Genomic DNA, 20,823 nt, shown 5'->3' on the forward strand with positions numbered 1-20,823 from the left:
CAGAAAAAGGATAATAGCTCATTGTAAGAAAGAACTGCCTAAAATTATTGTGTATGCAAATATGTCTGGCTTTCAAAGGAGATGGTACATTTCCCATCACTAGAAATAGAGAGGAAAATGGAGTGACCTCTTACTATGAATGTTGTAGAGTGGGCTCATTCATCTGCTAAGGTTGTACTAAATAACCTTAATGTTTCCTACTAAATCTGAGACTTCATATGTGTAAAATGGTTATGTAAAGTATATTAAATATTTTAAATGCCTTAAAGGTGTTCTTCTATTTAAAAAACCCTCAGTCCATTATTTTGTATATTGATGAATGAAGCCTTTTGCAGTATATGAAACTCTCTTAACTTTTCTATTTTGAACCTAAAGATTTTATGTCTTTTGTATATAATGTAATAGATAAATAAATAGATGAGAGAGAGAGATAACAGATATTAGAAGTGATTCAGTTATGTATTTACATATATAGTTATTCAAGCTAATAAACTAAATAAATCAATCCAAAAAAATCAAGATTATAATTTCCACTTCACATGGCTTTCTGTTACAATTTTTGTTGTCGGTTTTGTTGTTGAAGCACATACAAGGCCTAAAATAAATGAGCCTGTACCCATTTTCAAATACAATTTTAAAATGCATTTCCTAAATAAAGACTTTTATCATTAATAACCCAATTCATTTATGATGAGTTCTGGAAAGGGTCCAAGAAAGTTAATTTTTGTGAGGACTCTGCCCTATTTCCATTTAAATCTATTCTACTTCTATTGCTTTTAAGTGGCCACATACTGGTTCCATGCTTCCTTCACTTGTTTTTGGAAAAAGGGATGTCAGAGAACACGAAGAACTAGGCCTGATATAAAAGAATAAGAATAAGAGGGGTGGAAAGGCCACTTTCCTCAAGTCATTTCAGCCTTTTAGTTTTTTATTTCCTCATTTATTGAGGATGGATGAGAATGAGACATTGAACTGCCCTACCAGGGCCCAACATTGTCCAAACAATTAAAATAGTATGATACGGTGAGGGCCAAAACTCAAGTTAAAGAAAGCCAAATAAGGACTACTGACTGCATCAGATAACTAATCAATCAGCAAAACACTGTATATCAAAAGTGGTGAGCACATGCAGTACATAGAAGGCACTGGAAAATAAATCAACTTGCAAAGAAGGTAAGATGACTAGGAGAATTTCCTCCAACTGTACAAGATTGGGGGGCCTCTAAGATGCAGTTCTCAGCTACAAAGTCTTGACCCAAACATTTAAATGGGCGGGAGAAAAAGGGGAGGATCTATAACTAAATTAACTGGCATAGTGTGTCACCAAAGCTTGTCTTACCCATATTTCTCATCTACAGGACAATCTATGCTATAAGAAATACATAATGATGGTGATGACGACAAGCAAATTAATTTATAAACCTAGACACACCCATGGAAGTGTGCTTCTCATTTGAGCATCTTTTCTTATTGGTGTCATGGAAAAAATAAAAATACTTTCATAATATACTCTTCTGCAAAAGATGATAAAAATATAGATTTAAAAAAAAGGAAGAATCCATTTCCAATGACTCTTCTGTGAGGATTAATAAGATGTATGTCTTCATACACCAACAAATGTCTACTAAGCACCTCAAGGTACTGACTTCTCCAACCCAGTCTCCCCATCGTGGCTGGAGGGCCGTTCTCAACCTTAGATCTGACTGAGCCCCTTCCCCACTTCAACCCTTCAAAGCTTTCTCACGGTCATGGCCAATCAGACTCTGTCCAGCCTCCTCTTACCACTCCGTCTTTTACGCTCTATTATCCATGCTTTTCGAACTGCTATTAAGTTGTGTTTCCTTGAACACGATCACTCACCTTGACGTTTTTGCACCACCTGTGCCCTCACTATGGATATATTGCAGTAGACTGCCCTTTGTCTGTCTACCTCTCACTTATCTTTTAGGTTTCTGTCTCAATGTCCCTTCCCAGGACTTCCCAAGACTCTTTCAACTGGATTGCATAGGCCCACCAAGTACCCTGTACTTTTCCTACAAAGGCACAGAACATTTGACTACTTGTTCCATTCATTTGTCTATCTTCCCTGATAAAATGTAAACTTGATGACAGATGGAATGCCTTTTCCCCAGTAACTAGCACAAGGCTTGGTACATAATTGGAATACAAAAAAGGATTTGTTGAAAGAATGAATAAACACATTAAGTAGAGAAACAGGGAATATAAGTGACCAGTATGGCAACAGAGTTGATTACACAGCTGAGTAGATTGCCTTATCCATATATAATGTGTTAGCCTCTTTCCTAAGCATTTAGCCACAAGAGTGATCCTTCCTGCAGACTGGGAAAATGGAGACAGAACACTTGGTGTCTCTTCTAAGTCATACAATTAAATACGGGCAGAGGCAGGGTGAGAACCCCCGTCTCCAGACACTTTTGGCTCCTCCTCCAAACTGAGATTTACTTTATCATGTTGTCACAGAAAAAAACATCAATCACTGGATTAAGTCCCCCTTCAAAAAATAAGGGGAAATATATTAAATGGATCAATATCAAAGCAAGATATAAGTGTAGTTTCTCTAGAAGTTTTACTTCCATTAACTAACTTACCAAGGAAAAGTATTCCACAAATAATCCATGGGTATAAAATGCTCCTGGAAAGAACTAGGAAAAGGACTGAATTTGCTGGAGGCGTTTCCAGATAAACTTATCTATACTATGTTCCACCAGTAAAATTGGAAGCATCAGAGGACACAGACATGCCCAAAACCTGACTTTCAATCCCCTGATAGTTTATCAGATTGCTGGCATCATCATGTTTTTGTAATTAAGCAGAATAGATTTGCTCACACGTAATAACTAAAAAACAAGACAGCTTCTCTAGTGTTAGAACACTGTGTCCTCAACGTAACAGGACTGACTGTGTGAAAGGAGAGAACATTCTGGTGAGCATAAAGCAAACCACACACTGCCCTCTGGCCTTGCTCTGCTGAGACTGAAAAGATCTTATCAGCCCTTTTCAGATTATCCAACTCCATTGGACTTTGGGCTTTCTTCTGTTTCTGCAGCTGTTTACCTTTATGGTATAATCTGAGATTAAATATAGGGGGAAAGAGAAAAAATAAATTGTAAGAATTGTACTTAAAATATAATAGTCCCACTAGGAGACATGCAACATTTAAACCTTGAACACCAAAGGCCATGTGGAACGCTACCATGGTCTGAGCAATAAATCAAACACACATGGCTATGACCTCTATTTATATACCCGAAAGGCTCCCTGGTGAAAGATAAGACTCTACCTTTTCATTTTCATAGAAGTGTAGTAGGAAAAGAGTAGCCTTAAAGTTCTAGTGAGAAAGAAAAAGACATTTAAAATGTGTTTGCAGAAACCTGTTACAAAGTCTTAATGCCATACTAGATTTGTGATACATGGGCAAATGTGTAGGATTTCTGTAGACTGAACTTGACTCTGAAGATGTAGGCATTGTCGCTTTATCCTGAGAACGTCACTACATTACCATTTGCAACTTCTCAGAATTTCTGAGCATTGGACAGTAAATCCATTGCACCTCCCTACTTAATTCACAGAGTCTTCTGGATGATCACTGACGTGTGTTTCTTAAATTTGTTTGTTCCTTTCCTTGAAGGCTGTTGCAATGTGTTATGAGCATGGAACTCAGAGCATCTGGATGCCAAATGCCCTCCTCTGCCTGCTGTCAATCAAGTTGACTCGATGCTCTGTCCCAGGTCACCATTCCTCTTTGACTTCTAGTAATAGATCTCTGAGAAATGACACACAGCCAAACAAATATTGGTTTGCAAATGTCTATCAATCCTTAAAAGACCTTCGTTCTTCAAATACGCACTATACAAGCCTGTAGACTTATGGTGTCCTCATAATCCTCCCACATTTCAGGCTTGCCCAAGTCACCTGTCGGTGCCAATTACCACTGCTCATTTTATACCCAAGCTGATTTAAATATGTCAATTGGTATTCGAGGCTTTTTGAAGATTGTGATTTTTTACCACTTTCATGGTGAAGGAAGTTTTCCTGTTTTCTTTCAACTTTTATATTTTTTGGTCTTTTGCTCTTTGATTATTTCTAGGGCAATAATCAAAATAAAATTTTAGTTTAAAAAAAAAGGGTAAGAAGATGGCAGAGAAACCATTCGTAGGTCCATGTTTCCCACTTTATCTGTGGTAGCTTTGTTGGAAAACTAATACGGTGTTCAAAAGAAACTGGATCAGGCTTCCCAGGTGGCGCAGTGGTTGGGAATCCGCCTGCCAATGCAGGGGACATGGGTTCGAGCCCTGGTCCGGGATGATCCCACACGCTGTGGAGCAAATAAGCCCATGGGCCACCAACTACTAAGCTTGCGCTCTAGAGCCCGCGTGCCACAACTACTGAGCCCACATGCCACAACTACTGAAGCCCGTGCACTCTAGAGCCCGTGCTCCGCAACAAGAGAAGCCACCGCAATGAGAAGCCCACGCACCGCAACGAAGAGTAGCCCCCGCTCGCCGCAACTAGAGAAAGCCCGCGCGCAGCAACGAAGACCCAACGCAGCCAAAAATAAATAAATAAATAAATAAGAAATGTTAATTTAAAAAAATAAGATAAAATCTAGCCGTCTTTATAACAACTATTTTGTGAGACAATGGATTTGATTTCCAAGCAACTTTCCATATATAACTCATTAAAATCAGGGGCTGCTCGCCACACTGTCACACCTGAGGTTTAACGTAGCATGTGGGCTGAGGGAGAGGCATGGGAGAAACATTTTAGAGCAGAAGCGGGCCATTTAATTAATATACACATTTGGGGAAATCACTGCATGGGTGAACCTGGTAGTATCCTTCGTGCATCAGAGGTTTTGACTCACTCTACCCGTTTGTACAAAGTTGTGACAGTCCTGTTTTCAAAGTGCTTCCTAAGCACTTGAGCAAGTTAAGGCGTTTTAGCACTTGTCCTCCTCCTACTCAAAAGTAGCAGAGATGCATTTAGTTAGAACCTCCAGTTAAGGACTGAGTCCCTTGCAACATTGCTCTTGTTTCCTTGTAACTGTTAATAGATGAACAGAATCTCCCTCAATTGTGTCCTGAGGAATGTTTAATTCAAGTGAACGAGCAATTGAATAATTTAATGTTTGTTATGGATGGCAATTTTTTTTAACATGAAAGATGCTTTAAGTTCACATTTGTTTTCTTTTCTGCTATATCTCTTCTCTGGGGAGGAGCAGTATAAGATTCTGAAAAGAGCATGGCCTTTGGAACTTGTCAGACCTGCATTTTGTTTTGTTTTGTTTTTTGGCCACGCCATGCAGCATGCAGGATCTTAGTTCCCTGACCAGGGATCAAACCTACGCCCCCTGCAGTGGAAGCACAGAGTCTTAACCACTGGACTGCCAGGGAAGTCCCAGACCTGCATTTCGAATCCCCTTTCTGCAACTCTGTGGCTGTGGGACTTTGGGAAATTTGCTTAGCTTCTCTGAGCCTGTTTCCTAAACTACAGAATAGAAATGGAAGTGATCCACGGCACGATTGCTGTGAGCATCGGATGTGTGGTAACACACCTGGGCCAGCGCCTGACTCGTGGTGGGCATTTTGGACGTGTGCCTCTCCTCTCCTCCTCTCCTGTTCTCTTGGAGCTAATTCAAGTGCCACTCTCGCAGGCGGTGCTTATGAGAAAGGTATTTGCTGCTCCATTGCTTCCAGAGGAATGTTTTCAGGCCACATTAACCTAGGACTAAAAAAAAAAAAAAAAAAAAATAGTTTTCCCGCTCTTCCTGTCTACTTCAGTACCCCGGATGCCACTTGAAAGTAAAATCCCTCCTTCCCACCCACCTCAAATGTTTCTCAGATTCTAGAAAAATCCTTCACTTTCCTCTTCAATCCAAATTAAAACAGTGGCTCTGCCACTTTTTGCTGTGTGACATTGGTCAAGTTACTTAACCTCTCTGTGCCTCCACCGTCTTGTCTGTAAAATGGGAATACTAAAAAGATCTAACTCACAGAGTTGTTTTGAGGGGTACAATGGTTCCTACAGGTGAAGCACTTAGAACATTTCCAGGCATAGAGTCAGTGCTCAAGAACTGGCTGTTGTCACACCCGCTCCAGCTTCCTGGGGCTGCCAACCTGGTTTTCTTCTTGTGATTGATGCTGCTGATGTTTGTTTCCTGGCACTACCTTTGTATAACCTGAAACTGTCCACAGCCAGTCTGACCACAGCCACAAGTCAGGGACGGGTTCTCGAGGGCCTCTGAGCAGCCGCCTATGAGCTGAGCTTTCTGCTACCTGGGACATCCTGCGACCATGTGATCACCCACTATAAGACCCTTACAGCCACGCAGCTGTGTTCCTGCAAAACAGAAACATTCGTTTCTGTTTTTTTTTCCTCTCTCACAGCTCCGTCCCTCACACTCAGGTATGATCTCCCAGGGCCGGACCAGGGGGTGATATGGGTGACGAATCCTCCTCTGATCTCAGAATCACCCTTTCTGACCATGAAGCATTTTCTTTGGCTCCAGCTTCTGTGCTTTGATTTCTCCCACCTTGAAGGTGAGCACTGTTAGGAAGACCCTTCAATACCTCCTGCAACCAAGGTTACTCCTGAGTCTGCCTCGCATGCCTGAACCTTGGGTCCCACTTCATCTGAATTCCTTCCTCTTGGAGATGCAAGTCAGTGAAATAAACTCCTAGAGGCGTTTCAGGCACCAAATGTCCTTGTTTGAAAAATAAAGTATGATTTCAAGAAACAGCCATAGTACCTGCTACTACTCTATCAGAAAATATAGAGGAAGTAGTGCTAGATGCTACAGAGAAAGGTTGTTTTCTCCCCTTTCTTCACGGTCATCCTTAATCTAATCTGAAAGAGAGGAACTACAAATGCCTCTTATAGACATCTGCACACAGATGGTCATTGTCATGTGCTAAATTGTTGACATTTCTTGCCAGAAGAATGCTCTGGGAAAAACCATTGATGAATATATGCTACTTTGGTTTCACCTTGCCAATGCTAAGTAGAAATCTTTTTCTGAGGTTATAGTTGAGATACGCCCAACAAAGTCATAATGAGCGAGCAAGCGAATGTGCCAGAGTAGCAGCAAACCTTGATAACAACCCCTGTGCCAGTACTGACCTCAAAGGCACCACAGCTTGTTCCTGGTAAAGGAGAAGAACAAATTTCCCCAATTGTCTTGGAGTACAGTCTGAAATGCATATATATTATTTATGAAATTTCATCATTAGAAAGAAATCTCCATGCATGCCAGAAATTTAATGTTGCATTTACTATGTGATCACCAGTCTAGAATGATTTTTCTTTAATGTTCATTCAGAGTTAATGATTATTTCGTAAGTGAGAGGTACACCCCAGATGTATGGAAATTCACTCACATTCATTCATTCATTCTTCCAACCAGCAAATATTTATTTAGACCCTACCAAAGGCACGTGGAGGAACGAATTAACAAATAAATGAATGAAGTTTTTTAAATATCAGAATTTAAGAAAGTTTGCACTTGAATTTATGGATATTTTGAGCCAGTCAGGCTCCAAAATTAACAGACCCTAGAATAATTTTTTTAATGCTCATTCGGAGCTAATGATTATTTCAAATATGAAACGTAAACACCAAATAAAGTTGAGCAAATGCAAATTATATCTTGAAAGAAACAGCTAATAATTTTATTCCAGAGGTCTCATTCAGCAAAATCTAGTCCAGATGTGTCTGAATCTACATCTAAATGTTTTTTATAGCTACTTAATCTTAAATCATGGACGATTGTGATCCTAAAATATAGAATCCACAAGTTCTTATAAAGCTTCAATGATTGCTCAAGATATTGACAAGCCACTGACCTTATCCAACTCTTTGGGAACCTGAATTTGTGACACTTTTTCTTAGCTCTAGATTTTCACTCTTCAGTTTGTTATAGATCTCAATATAAAGATATGTATATATGCCCTGGGGGAATAAAAAAAGAAAAAGTATTGTCTTTCCTTCATTCTTCATATTGAGGAAAATTATCTGTTTTTTAACAGGTCTTACATATATGTAGATACCAGTAGATTTAGTGAGTTCAACTTGGATTATATCCTGTGATGTCAATGCTGTGTGTTTTGGTATCAATTATGGTTCTAACTGCAATCATGAAGTTATTTTGAATTAACTACTTTAAACAGGAATTATAGCCTTTGTGTATGATACTTTCGTTAAAAAATAAATAAATAAATAAAGATGAAAGCCCTAAAAAAGATAGTAGTGGATACCGATTTGATTTTTGAACAATTTTAGAGTACAGTCTATACCTGGTGTTCTAAATTTTTTTATTTTTTAAATTTTTTTTATTAAGCTTTGGCATTGGTTACTTTTTTTTTTTTTTTTTTAATTTTGTGGCTGTGTTGGGTCTTCGTTTCTGTGCGAGAGCTTTCTCTAGTTGTGGCAAGCGGGGGCCACCCTTCATCGCGGTGTGCGGGCCTCTCAATATCGTGGCCGCTCTTGTTGCGGAGCACAGGCTTCAGACACGCAGGCTCAGTAATTGTGGCTCACGGGCCCAGTTGCTCCGCGGCATGTGGGATCCTCCCAGACAGGGCTCGAACCCGTGTCCCCTGCACTGGCAGGCAGATTCTCAACCACTGCGCCACCAGGGAAGCCCCTGGTGTTCTAAATTGATTCAGTTTTTGTTATTATTCTTTATATCTGCCCATTTTTCTCTAAAACGTTTCAATAGCTGTTTCGATCATTATATTAAAATAAAATTAGGTACGTTTGAGGTGCATGAACCTTTGCAAACTTACAGAGCTACAGATTTAAACATGAGCTGGGGGCTACCTTTGTTTTGACTCTGTTAGTCCCTCCTCCCCTCAGAGTGTGTGTTAAAAGAAACTGGCTCAGTTAAAAGGTGCTTCATGAAAGATGCCTTGACAATCACACAGGGTTTAGAAACCCAGAGGTAAACACCAAAAAGGATGTGAAGCAAAAAAGCCCCAATTAAGCTTGTTTTAATTCAGCTAGAGATTAAATAACTAATCTCTACTTTTTTTATGTTACATTTTATGCCAATCAAAAATCTTCCAAATCATAACTTTTATCAATCTGAAAACATTTGTTCCTGGCGTTTGATGAATGTTGACTTCAGAGCTACTGTTGCTACAAAACAAAACGCTACCAGCCAACATGCATAAGATAAACATTTGAAAGATGGGGTTTTCTAATTATCTCCTTTCTTTTTTCTGTTTCCTTCCCCCTTCCTTCCCCTCTCCTTTCTCTGTATGTCTTTATTATGTGAGCAAATGATCAAAGAGTAAAGAAGTTCAGACCACAGAAAGGATTAGAATGGCCACTAAGATCATGGTTTCCTTCTCATGAGAGTAGAAAACTGGCTGAGTCCCTTGTAGAAAACTCCTTCCCAGGTTTGATCAGTGCAATTTCAATTCTGCTTTAAATAGAATGGCTCTCAGGCATACTCTGCTATTGTCTCCTTACAGATTTGCAAAATGCCTTTATGCTTTCCATGGCCAAGGAAGCTCTTCAATCCTTAGTTGTCCATGGGAGCTGGTTGATTAGATAAGTATATATGTACCAAAGGAAGAAGTGGTTATGGCTTAAAGGTGGTACAAAGGATTCATTTTAATTTGGCCTCAAATTCCAAAGCTTTTGAACCACAAAAGATTTGTCTGCACTGAAAACTAATATATGTATATACATTTTTTTTGTTTTTAATTTTTTTTTAATTTATTTACTTTTATTTTATTTATTTTTATTTTGGGCTGCGTTAGGTCTTCGTTGCTGCATGTGGACTTTCTCTAGTTGCGGCGAGTGGGGGCTACTCTTCATTGCGGTGCACGGGCTTCTCATTGCGGTGGCTTTTCTTGCTGCGGAGCACGGGCTCTAGGTGCGTGGGATTCAGTAGTTGTGGCTCGTGAGCTCTAGAGCACAGGCTCAGTAGTTGTGGCACACAGGTCTAGCTGCTCTGCGGCATGTGGGATTCTCCCAGACCAGGGCTCGAACCTGTGTCCCCTGCATTGGCAGGCGGATTCCCAACCACTGCACCACCAGGGAAGCCCAGTATATACATTTTAAGAGGAAAGAAAAGCATAGAGAATGGTGATTTGCTTTCCAGGTGACAGGTGTTGCATCTTTTTGGAATAAACACAGGGTTCCTAAGACCCATTTCCTCTGGGCACAGACATTTTCTCTAAACTGAACATGTTTTTGTTTGCATAAAGTCTGGTTTTATTCCCAAACTACAGAATTTCACAAAATTTTCCAGACATTGGCATGTATACAGTAAAGTTTCTCATTTCTTCCCTTTCGAGGCATTTCCATTCAAATGATCTGCATTTCTTGTGTGTTGTGTGCAATGTATTTCACAAGGGAAGAAGTTTCATGAACACGAGTAAGATGCAATCCTCACTTATAAGGATCTTGCATAAACAGAGAAATCAGCTGCTCCAATAAGCATGGTAGAAGCTGTAGTCAGACCATTAGCTCTTCCATGACCCTGTAAAAGTGATTCGACCTTTCCACATTTTGTTATTCCCTATAAAAATAAAGGAGCAAAACTAATCCACAGGCGCTATGGAGATCATGTTCATGTTCACGAAGTTTAAAATGTGATTGCCATGATGATTTATCTTAATTTACTTGAATTAACTTAATCTACATTCTGTCATACTATCAGTGTGTGACACACAGGCACACACATCTCTTTGGGAAAGAATACCCACCCTCCCAGCTGATTAGCTTGAAGGAACAGCATGAGAACACTTGATAGAATGCGTTCAGTGTGTGTGCAACTAATTTACATTTTGCCCCACTTTTGTTTTGGAGGCTTTCTGATGCTTTTTACACATGATTTCATTGTATGAACACGTGTCTGCATGCACCTCTGCGTAGAGCCCTAAAATTAAACTGACTTGCTGGCTACAGTTAGAGAAAATCCTTCTCTAGCTTCTTTCTACCACTCAATAAATTATTACAGTCTGTGCACAAAACACAAATTACATGCTTTATTAGTATGTTCTGTGGTAACCTCAAAACCACAAGTGTTTACATGTGCTGCACGCATGCACTTTGGGGCTTTTTAATAGCTGGTTGACAAGAGATTAAAGGCAGAAATATGGCATTTTATTAAAGCAAACATATCACTATGCCTACCATGATAAAATGATCTAGTTTTCTTCAGACACAAAAGTTTCTGTTGAGTGATACCTTCGAAATTCCTTGAGGGCACCCTATTATTCACTTTCCTCAACAGAGAGCAGGTGCAAATGGTCTCCAATTTTCAAAGAGTACTGCCTGGTCATTCTTTACTGTCAAAATGAAGAAGAGCATAAAAGTTAGGTCAATAAAGTAATATAAAATGCTTAATATAAAAATTCAGGAATGAATGATTAACCATTAAAAACTTACAGTAGCTATTTCATCTAGGAGAAAAAAAAATTAACATTTCCCCTGAAACCTATTAACACTCCTTGTAAACAATATTCTTTTTTGAAATATATGACCTTCCCTCATTCTCTCCACACCCATGGCATTTTTCTTATATCCACTTTACCTCTACTGATAGGAGGTTGAATTCCTCAGGAAAGAGTGTTCCGAGCTCCTTTCTCAGATGTATGTGGTCTCCTACCGCATCTTTCACCTGGATGTTCTCATCAACATCAGATGCTAATCTGACAACCTGTTACTGCTGATCCAACTCCAAAATTACAGAATTTGGTCTACAGCCATACCCCCCTGAACATGCCCGATCCTGTCAATGTTACAGAATTTGCCAGGGGACGGGAGGCAAAAGACTGCCAAAGCTTAAACCCATCACTTCCTTATCGATCTACAAAATTGGACAAATTGATAATTGCAGAAATTAGTATACATGCCTCTCCTTTCTCGATCACCTCCATTTCTTGTTGATATCTGTTCAGTCCCTGTGACCGTCAGATAGAGGGTCATGTGCAGAGAAAAGCAGAAGTAAAAAATGCTTTTCTGTATTTTTGAGGAAATTATTTGAAAGCAGGGTTTAGTTTAGTCTATGACTTCTTTTCAGATTTAAATCATAGAAAAAGCAAGACCGTTCAGGATCTATCCTAAAGCTAATCCTTCAGTTTCCTGATGTTGTTAAGAAAAATAACACCCCGGGCATAATATATATGAAGAATGATTTTGATTTAAAAATTGTGAAATGATATGGCCACGGTCAGTAAGACCGCCTCTTGAGGCTGCCAAATGTTTTCTACACGATGGTTCTAGAGTCATTGAAGAAGGCCCCACCGCCATGTCATCCCGAGAAAACCATCACCTGGGCTGCAGCAAGTTGGTTAGTATAAGAGGTGAGTATGATTTGATCCTGGGAATAAACTCACATTGCAGAAATTTTAAGGATTCTTGCAAATCTCTCATTTTACAGAGTTCATGTGCTTCAATAGACATTTTGAACTGCCAGCCATTTCCCAGAAGTCTTCCTCCAAATATTGGACAGAGATATCCAGGCGACTCCTGCTAAGGAAAAAGGAAGCATACTGAATAGTGTCTTTACTGGGTTATGAAATATTTGTTTAGCACCTAAGAAGCATTCTGTTCTTGAGAAACACCTCAAAGAGAAACAACTAAAGAATGCAAGCACACTCAGGGCAATAATGCTCCAATATTTTAGGCAGGTATAGATGGCATGTGAAACGTGCCCCATATTTGTTTTCCTTATGTTGACATTTAAAAAAATCAAACAGTAGGTTCCCTTCATTAAATCTACAACCAATTCAGTGTTCACAACACCGATAGGCCTGGCCATCCCTACCCTATAGGAGTAATTTGCAGTCCTCCTGCCTCTGCTAAGGTTTGGGGGTATTGTCTTATGGAATTTCTTTTGTCAGCCATTTCAATGCAATTTTAAAATAATAAACTTTATTTATAAAATTACTTATTTTCTTATGCTCTTGACTTATTAAAACACTACTGAACAAGATGTGTTATTTCTGGTAGGTTTATTTATATTCTATTTTTGTTTTTTTCCTTTGGTGTTTGTGTCATACCTTGTGCTAAAAAAACAAGAAGACTAAAACCAACTGCATCAGTGAGGCTAAGGAATGTGGAAGTCTTGGATCTCAATAAAATTAAAAATTTTCTCTACAGGTCATTATCAAAACTCCACTCAATTTAAGGGCCAACAGGAAACAAGGTAATTTTCACCAAACAATCTCAGAATATCTCAAAAATTGGAGGCAGCTGGTACATATGAAGGCAAGGACACAGGATGGGGATAAGAACAACGAGCTTGGTCTGTACAAATAGTAACTACACCCCAGGTAACCTCTCCCATCTGATTCAGACAGGTCACTACATCTCTGCCACCCTACAGGACATGGGAGGTTTACTATACAAATATTTTAAACAAGAGATGCTCTAGGTTCACAGACATAAGACACAGTTGAGCATAAGATTGAAGCACCAAGAGAGGGGACAGTGAAAGTGAGTATTAGACTATGAACCCACATTCCTCTTCCCTTGTCTGGCTCTCAGAGCCCTGCAGCCAAACTAAAATCACACTCTCTTCTACATCACCTTTACCCTGGCCTCACAGTCAAGATATTGGAGGGTTTCTTTCTGGGAAAATCCCCCAATCCAAGAAAAAACTCCTATAGAGACTGGCTCTCGGAAGGCCCCAACCCAAAGGTTGAGTTTACACACAGTCAACGAATCTGCCCGCTCACATATCCAGACCGCCTTGTTAGTGCATCACTGCCTCATTTTCAATATAAACAGAGAGCCAGAGATATAAAACATGTTTTAAAACCTCCAACAAGAAAGACAAAGATTAAAGGAGATAGAGAAAGGAAACTCAGAAAAAATAAGACTATTAAGAGAGAAAGGGAAAACTAAGAAACAAACGAACAAAAATCCTGAAATTGATAGCCTAAAAAAAAGTGAGAAAGTAAGAGAAGATTTATGAAACAAAGAAGGATATTATTAAGCAAAAGGGTTGTTCATAAAACAATAGCTCTTGGAAATTAATAATTATACAATTATTAATAAATTGTATAAGAGAAGTTAAAAATTCAGTTTAAGGACTAGAAGATAAAATCAAAGAACTTCCTGAGAAGGTAGAACAAACATATTCAAAACTGAAAAATTGTATAAGAAAGAATCAATCTAAGAGTTATAGAGAGAACAACAAAATCAGAAAAAAAAATCTTTCAAAGAAATAATACAAACAAATTTCTCAGCACAAAAAATAACCCAAAACATCGATACCAGATTGAAGGGTCCATGAAACATTCAACTCAATGAATGAAAAAGAACCCAGTCAAAACATATTATTAAAAGTTTAAGTCACCAGGGAAAATAGAGGTGGATATCTCCAAGGAAAACATCACTGTATTTATAGGGATGTGACAGTCTTATCAGAGAATCTGAAGATAAATTAATAATAAGTGTAAAGGGAAATTAAGAAAATAATACAAAATAAGGCAATTATTAACTGCCTGAGCAGGACAGGAAAGGGGATGTCATTGTCGTACTCTGCATTACTTAGTTGTAAACAATATGCCTATAGTCATATACACAGTGGCTAGTGAATTAACACAAAAATTGTGATTGAAATATAGCAGATACGCAAGTGGAAGAAGATGAAGGGGGTTATGGAGCTCCATAGAAAAGATAAATTGCATCTTTCTGCTGTAAGAAATCACTGTCTAAATAATGTCTAAAATAAGAAAGTCTAAAAATGGCAATACACAAATGTTATTTTGAAAAACAAATTTTAATGCAGAAGAAATGTCCAAAAAAGTTTCTTAGAGTAGTTAAGAGTGGGTGGGGTTGTCAACTGCTGTTTTTATTTTCAAGCCTCATGGTAGCAGGTGCTCTTGAAAATATATATACATATGTATTATTTAGTTAAAAAATTTTTTTAAATTAAAAAACATTGAATGAGGTAAATAGAGAAGCACTGATATGGTATTATGTTCAAGACATTAAGTTATATTAAGTGAGCTACAGAATCCTAGTTATGTTGCTAAAGTTACATATTTGGATATTTACTCATATATGTATTTGTGTTGAAAAAGACTTAGAAGCAGCCATGTAGAACTAAAGTGGCAAACCAATGGGAGAACTTAATACAGGTTTGATTCCTTGAAATGTTTATTTTTACAATGTCTTCAAATATTATAGGTATGATTTTTAAACCTTTGAACACTTTAAACAATATTCAATCCATATGAAATTATATGTATATGTGCATAGGGAAATACATAAAATCATGGTCACTAAGATATTGGGATGATATCTCAGAGTGATAGAATTTCACTTACCTTTCATTCTATGTTTTACACTATTCTCTTTGAGTTTTTGGAAATGATAGAGCAAAAGCCAGCATGTGTGAATATAAGGCCACAATGACTTCAGTATAAACCTGTGACAAGGGATTATGTATACAGGTAAGTAACTCCTGGAGAGAACGATAAAAAAAATAAACAGTTGAATTAAGATGGTACGATTATGCCTGAAAAATCTTTTAACCGCCCATCTTTTGTATACATGGCATTTATTTAAAGAAAGAATGACTTTGTCTCCAATAAAATAAATTTAAATAAACAGGGAAGACAACTGGTGAATGTGGACAGAAAAGGAGGGGGGTGGATAGAAGAACACGTGTTTGTTTAGCATCTACTACATGCTAAGTACTAAGTGTGTCTTGGTGGAGGGCACAGCAAGTGACATACACAGGTTTTTCTCTACCACCTTAGCACAATATCTATGTCCAATAAACATCTTTAATAAAGTACTATATCTAAGGATGAATGAATCAATAAACCAATAAGTTATGGACATTTTTAAATTTGGCAAGAAAAGAAGAAAGGAAAATGATGGCACCCGCAATAGTAATGAGCAGTAGCAATATTAAGTAATGGGTTTTATATGGTTTTCAGGGTAATGGAAATGGAACATGCTTAAAGAGAGAGGGGTTTCATGGATGGTTAAGATGAAAATGTAGATGAGGACCTGAAAGGATTTAAAGAGATGAGATCCAGAGCAAAAGTGCAGCATGAGCTCCGGCTGCCTTTTCTGGGGGACGAGGGGATGGCAGTTGCCTAATTCGAGTACAATTACCTGTGAAGGTGATTTTGGAGACATCTTGGGGAATTTACCTTGGATTGTCTCAAACTTCACATAAGTAGCCAAAAGCTTGTGCTTGAGAAGTGACAAAAATGTAAAACCAAAGCTTTTAAAGGATTTCTTGAAGATTAAAGATTGAACGAGCACATTTGATTGTATTAAATAATTTAGATATTTTGTCGTGGTTACAGACTTATTTTATTGCAATAAATCAGAAGTTGAAGGATCATGAAATTCAGATCATGTTTTTCTTCTTTCACTTAAACTACTGATAAAACTGTGTACCCATTTTGGTGACTGATTGATATTAAACCCCTTAGAATTTCCATACTCTCATCTATAGGTTAGAATTAGAATATGTTTAGAGCCCCAAGAGCTATTAGCTTTTACAGCTATAACCATGACTATAAAGGCACGTTGTCAAAGAAATCCTCTCAATAATCCCAAAATATGAAAAGGACACATACAACCCTTTCAAATCATAGGTGAGAAAAGTGACCTGAAAGGCATTGACATACGATTTAAATGAGGGTATGATTTAGATTAAGGATATGATAACTGGGGAGAGAATGAGAAAGTTCAATAAAATCTCTCCATGACTGAATATTGCAATTTAATGAAATGATTATTAATATGCATTTAAATGGAATATTCTTGAAGATGCATATCAGAAACATGCTTTCTCTGAGGCTGTGGTCTCTCGGTGCCCACACAAAATTGAGAATTGAAGATGTAGCCATTGATTAATGTAATGACTCCCTTTAAGTGAGTGGATGATATGTGAATAGAATTAAACTCTTAAATAAAAATCAAATAATTGAGATATTGGACATAGATAGTGTATATATGAGTTTATTTCATTTGTACTTGAAAAAATTCTGAATATTTTTATTGTGAATATGTAACTCCAAATTCCCTAATAATTTAAATATTTAATAGAAATTTTATATCCTGAATTTCCATTTTAAATGATGTGGAATGTATGGGGAGAATGTACTGGGTTGATTGAAACAGCCAATGGTAGGACATCTCTTCTATAATCTATAGATGACATAGAGAGAAAAACAGAGTAGAAAAAAGGCTGCACCAGTTGCCAAGACTGGAAAGATAGCCTGTAAAAAAAAACCCCAAAAAAACAGAAAATGATGTATTTATTTTTAAAACAGACTAAACATATATTTTAAGCATGACATCATGATAGAAACTGACAAAGGCTAGGTCAGCACCACTGACAGAACAGTTCATGTCACAGAATATCTGACTTGAGAGAACATTTTGAACACTTACCAAGGACATGAACCAACTTTAAAAATCCCATGGTGAGATGCATGTGACTAACAGTAGAACTTTATGATTTAACTGGAAATGAATTTTAACCAGGTAGTAATATTATGGGTCACACTCAAATGCTCCCATGTGCTGAAGTTTAGACTTTTTTTTTCTATAGTAGGTACAGATCATAGATTCTATCTTGGACTAGTGTACCTCCTGGGTGCTTGGCAGACATTGCTATGTGTCTGATAGAAAGAGAAAATGAGGTTACAAAATTGCTGTACTATCACTTACTCTTAGATGGAACAGATAAAAAATCCTTAGGGAAATCATATTAATGGGCAATAGGTTTTCCAGAATTTAGCCACATTCTGGGAAATAGGGACAGAACGCAGCACCCCACTCCATTTCCTATAACAGCAGTGTGCCTTGGGGAGGTATTTTTAAATTTTGGAAGGCAGAGCCATAAACAGTAACTTTTTAAATAAGTGTATTCAACTGAAAATCCATTCATTTTCTTAAAACATAACACATTTGTGTGTATGAGTATCATATGCAGTTAGATATTGGTGTTCAGTACAAGCTTTTTGATAAAGGGACTGCTTAGAGACAGGTATAAAGAATTTCTTTTTGGTGATCAAGACAAATTCTTGCCTTGTGAGAAGATGAGAGCCTGTTAAAAATCTCAAATAAAATGAAGTGCATCCCAAATCCTATAAGCAATACAGCACAGAAAGAAAAAAAGACATTTGTTGAGCAAGAGAAGTGAGATAAGCAGAAACTAATAAAAATGGGGGAAAATGTAAACGTTTACAAATTTCTCTTAAAAGTGCTTATTCAAGCTTATTCATTGCATTAGCAGAAAAGGAACAAAGACCATGATCTTGTCATCTAACACGAATACTCATTAGCATATCATTAGCATGTGGCAAAGTTTACATTTTCCTCTTATAAGCACATGGTTTGGATGGGCGTTCGGCACACCAGCAATCTGTTCTGAAATTGTGTGTATATAGTTGTGTGTATTTAGTATTCCTGAACTGTTCGTTCCTGAAATATCCTCCTCCAGTGAAACTCTCGAACATAGCTCCATTCCCATCGACTTTGGAAGAAAGACTTCCTCTTTAAAACTCTCAGCTAAGGACACACAATGAAATGCCTCGTTAAGAATCTTAATTTAAAGCAGCACACAGTTCTGTATGTCAGAGGTAATAATTACCTTCTTTAATGAGGCCGATTTTCCCTGTGATGAGTAAGCCTCTCTCTGCTTTGTTTATAGTAACTCTGGATTTGTTTCTGGCTTTCTTCAAGTGCTCTTATTTTTAAAAAATTATCATTATGCTTGTCTTCCTAGGGTCAAATTCTGCGTATTCTATACTCAAACCATGTGCTGTTTAAGCACTGTTAAAACCAATTACCCACATATTCCCGGGACATGCAGGGGCCTATAGAAGTCATAGAATCCATACCCCAGCTTCTAAGCAGAGCCACAGATAAACTATGTAAGGCTGACAAGGGTCTACCTTATGATTTTAAATAATTTCCACATGAACTATATATATTCAAAATGTCCCAGCAAACCTAAGCAATAAAATTGAAAGGCTCTTGAACAAATTGATTTTATAGATATCTATTATAATCTTAAGAATTTAAGATATATTTTTACAGTTGGAGGAGGGCTTGAAAGTAATGCCCAAGCATATGCGAAATTACCTAACAACTTGCTTTAATTATAATATGAAGTATTTTGTGGTTTTCTCAATATAGTTAGATCTTTTCCCCATTCTACCAGCTAACCCTAATATTCTGCCCAAATTTTATCTACATTTCATACAAAATAACTGCGAATTTTAATTGTTTTAGTTTTTAGATGCTGAGTTTAAATCACATAATATAATTCCTTTGGTTTACAGATAGGAAACAAATAAAAGGACATTAAGTGATTTGTCTAAAGTCGTATGATATGGATGTGACAGAAGCAGACCTTGAACGCAGATATTCAGTATTTGGTATTTGTATCCAAAGCTCTCTTGTCTACTAAAATCTGCCCTTTGCTTCTGGGAGAAGAGAGAGCCAATTATTCTTTCTAATGTTTTTGTGAGATGCATGCCATCAAGTCAGGTTCACATAAGAGTTTAATGATTTTCCACTTTGAAACTAGGAGCCAGGGCCATTCATTTCTTATTCCTCATGCCGGGTCAGACCCAGAGTCACCAAGTTTTGGAGTTGGAGAAAAGCTGAGAGAGCACGTGAGTAGACATGTTATGGAAGGGAAGGCATTTCATTAGATGTGAACTTGAACAACACAGAGAAAACCAAGGCACAGGCACGCCCATGTCACAGAGTCTAGACTATCACGACTGTCACCAATTCCCAGCACAGCTCTTTTTTGACTGCAAAGCAGACTTCAGGGCTTGACATTTTATTTATCAGTTTATACTTGTCAAGTAAGAATGAAATTGCAAACTTGGACAACAATTTGCATTAAAGTGACCTTGATCCATTAGCCTGGGCAGTTGGATGCAGACGAAGTCAGCTGAGATTTACCTTCCTTTGTTCCTTTGGTCGCATTACTCTAAACATTACAGATTTGGCTCAATATTTATTAAAACAACAATAATAAATATTGAGAAATTTATTATTGCAAGTTTATTTATCAATAATAAATTTTCTAAAACTTTAACCACAGCACTTGACATCTGACAGAGGCCATGACCATGTGTAGTTACTTTAGAAGTTGTTAGTCTCTTTTGGCAACCAGCTACTGAAAAGCCAGTAAAATTCATTACACATTAAGATTGAGCAGCTAACGTAATTAGAGCCTCCAACATTTTCAGAAAGTGCTTGCTGGACAGAACTAGCATATCCATTCTCCCAAGTTAATCCATATACTCAGTGCAACAGATTTATTTTCTGGAACTTGATAACTTTATCTCACTGTTTATATGAAAGAGCTAAAATGCCACCAATAGTCAATTCTATTTTGAAGAAGAAAGTGGTGAGGGATTTGTCCTATAAGATACAAGATGTTCTAGAAACAGGAGGAGGAGGAGGAGGAAAAAGAGTGAGAGGAGAAAAAACAGTAAGAAAATCTCATGTGACTATGAGAATGTGTATTGGTGCAGGGCTAGGGAAATAGACCAAAGGAACAGAACAAAGAGCCCAGGAATATTTACATGGAATATATGGCTTAGTACTTGGAATATATAAATAAAATTTTACAAATCTATAAAAAAAATTTAAACATTTCAACCTCTCTAGTTGTAAATGGAATGAAAATTAAAAACACAAGAGTCTACCTTTTCACACGCGTCAGACTGACCAATATGAAAAGTTGTTTTAACGTGTTAGAAAGGATGTGGAGAAATAGGCAATATCTAGGAAAGTTGCAGATGACTAAGTCTGACCGAGGTGTTGGAGAAGGTCACAGAGAAG

General features: G+C 37.6%; 1 protein-coding gene across 5 annotated transcripts in view; it reads right to left on the reverse strand.

The window, feature by feature from the left end:
- Nucleotides 1-272: 272 nt before the first annotated feature.
- Nucleotides 273-20,823, reverse strand: part of LOC309608222 (uncharacterized protein) — a 278,913-nt gene continuing 258,362 nt past the window's right edge. For 3 of the 5 annotated variants that reach the window (XR_014232736.1, XR_014232737.1, XR_014232738.1), the window contains 2 exons: nucleotides 12,369-15,412; nucleotides 9,404-11,318 (listed from right to left, as the gene is read on the reverse strand). Coding sequence is in view for 1 of the 5 variants with exons in the window: in XM_082347792.1 (XP_082203918.1) it covers nucleotides 11,257-11,318; nucleotides 12,369-12,504 (198 nt within the window). In the remaining 4 variants the exon portion in view is untranslated. Of the gene's footprint in view, nucleotides 3,785-9,403; nucleotides 11,319-12,368; nucleotides 15,413-20,823 lie in introns of those variants that run through there. The other 2 variants (XR_014232735.1, XM_082347792.1) reach the window with 2 other exon arrangements.

Source organism: Balaenoptera borealis (genome assembly GCF_965194805.1).
Source record: "Balaenoptera borealis genome assembly, chromosome: 12".
Taxonomy (NCBI): Eukaryota; Metazoa; Chordata; class Mammalia; order Artiodactyla; family Balaenopteridae; genus Balaenoptera; species Balaenoptera borealis.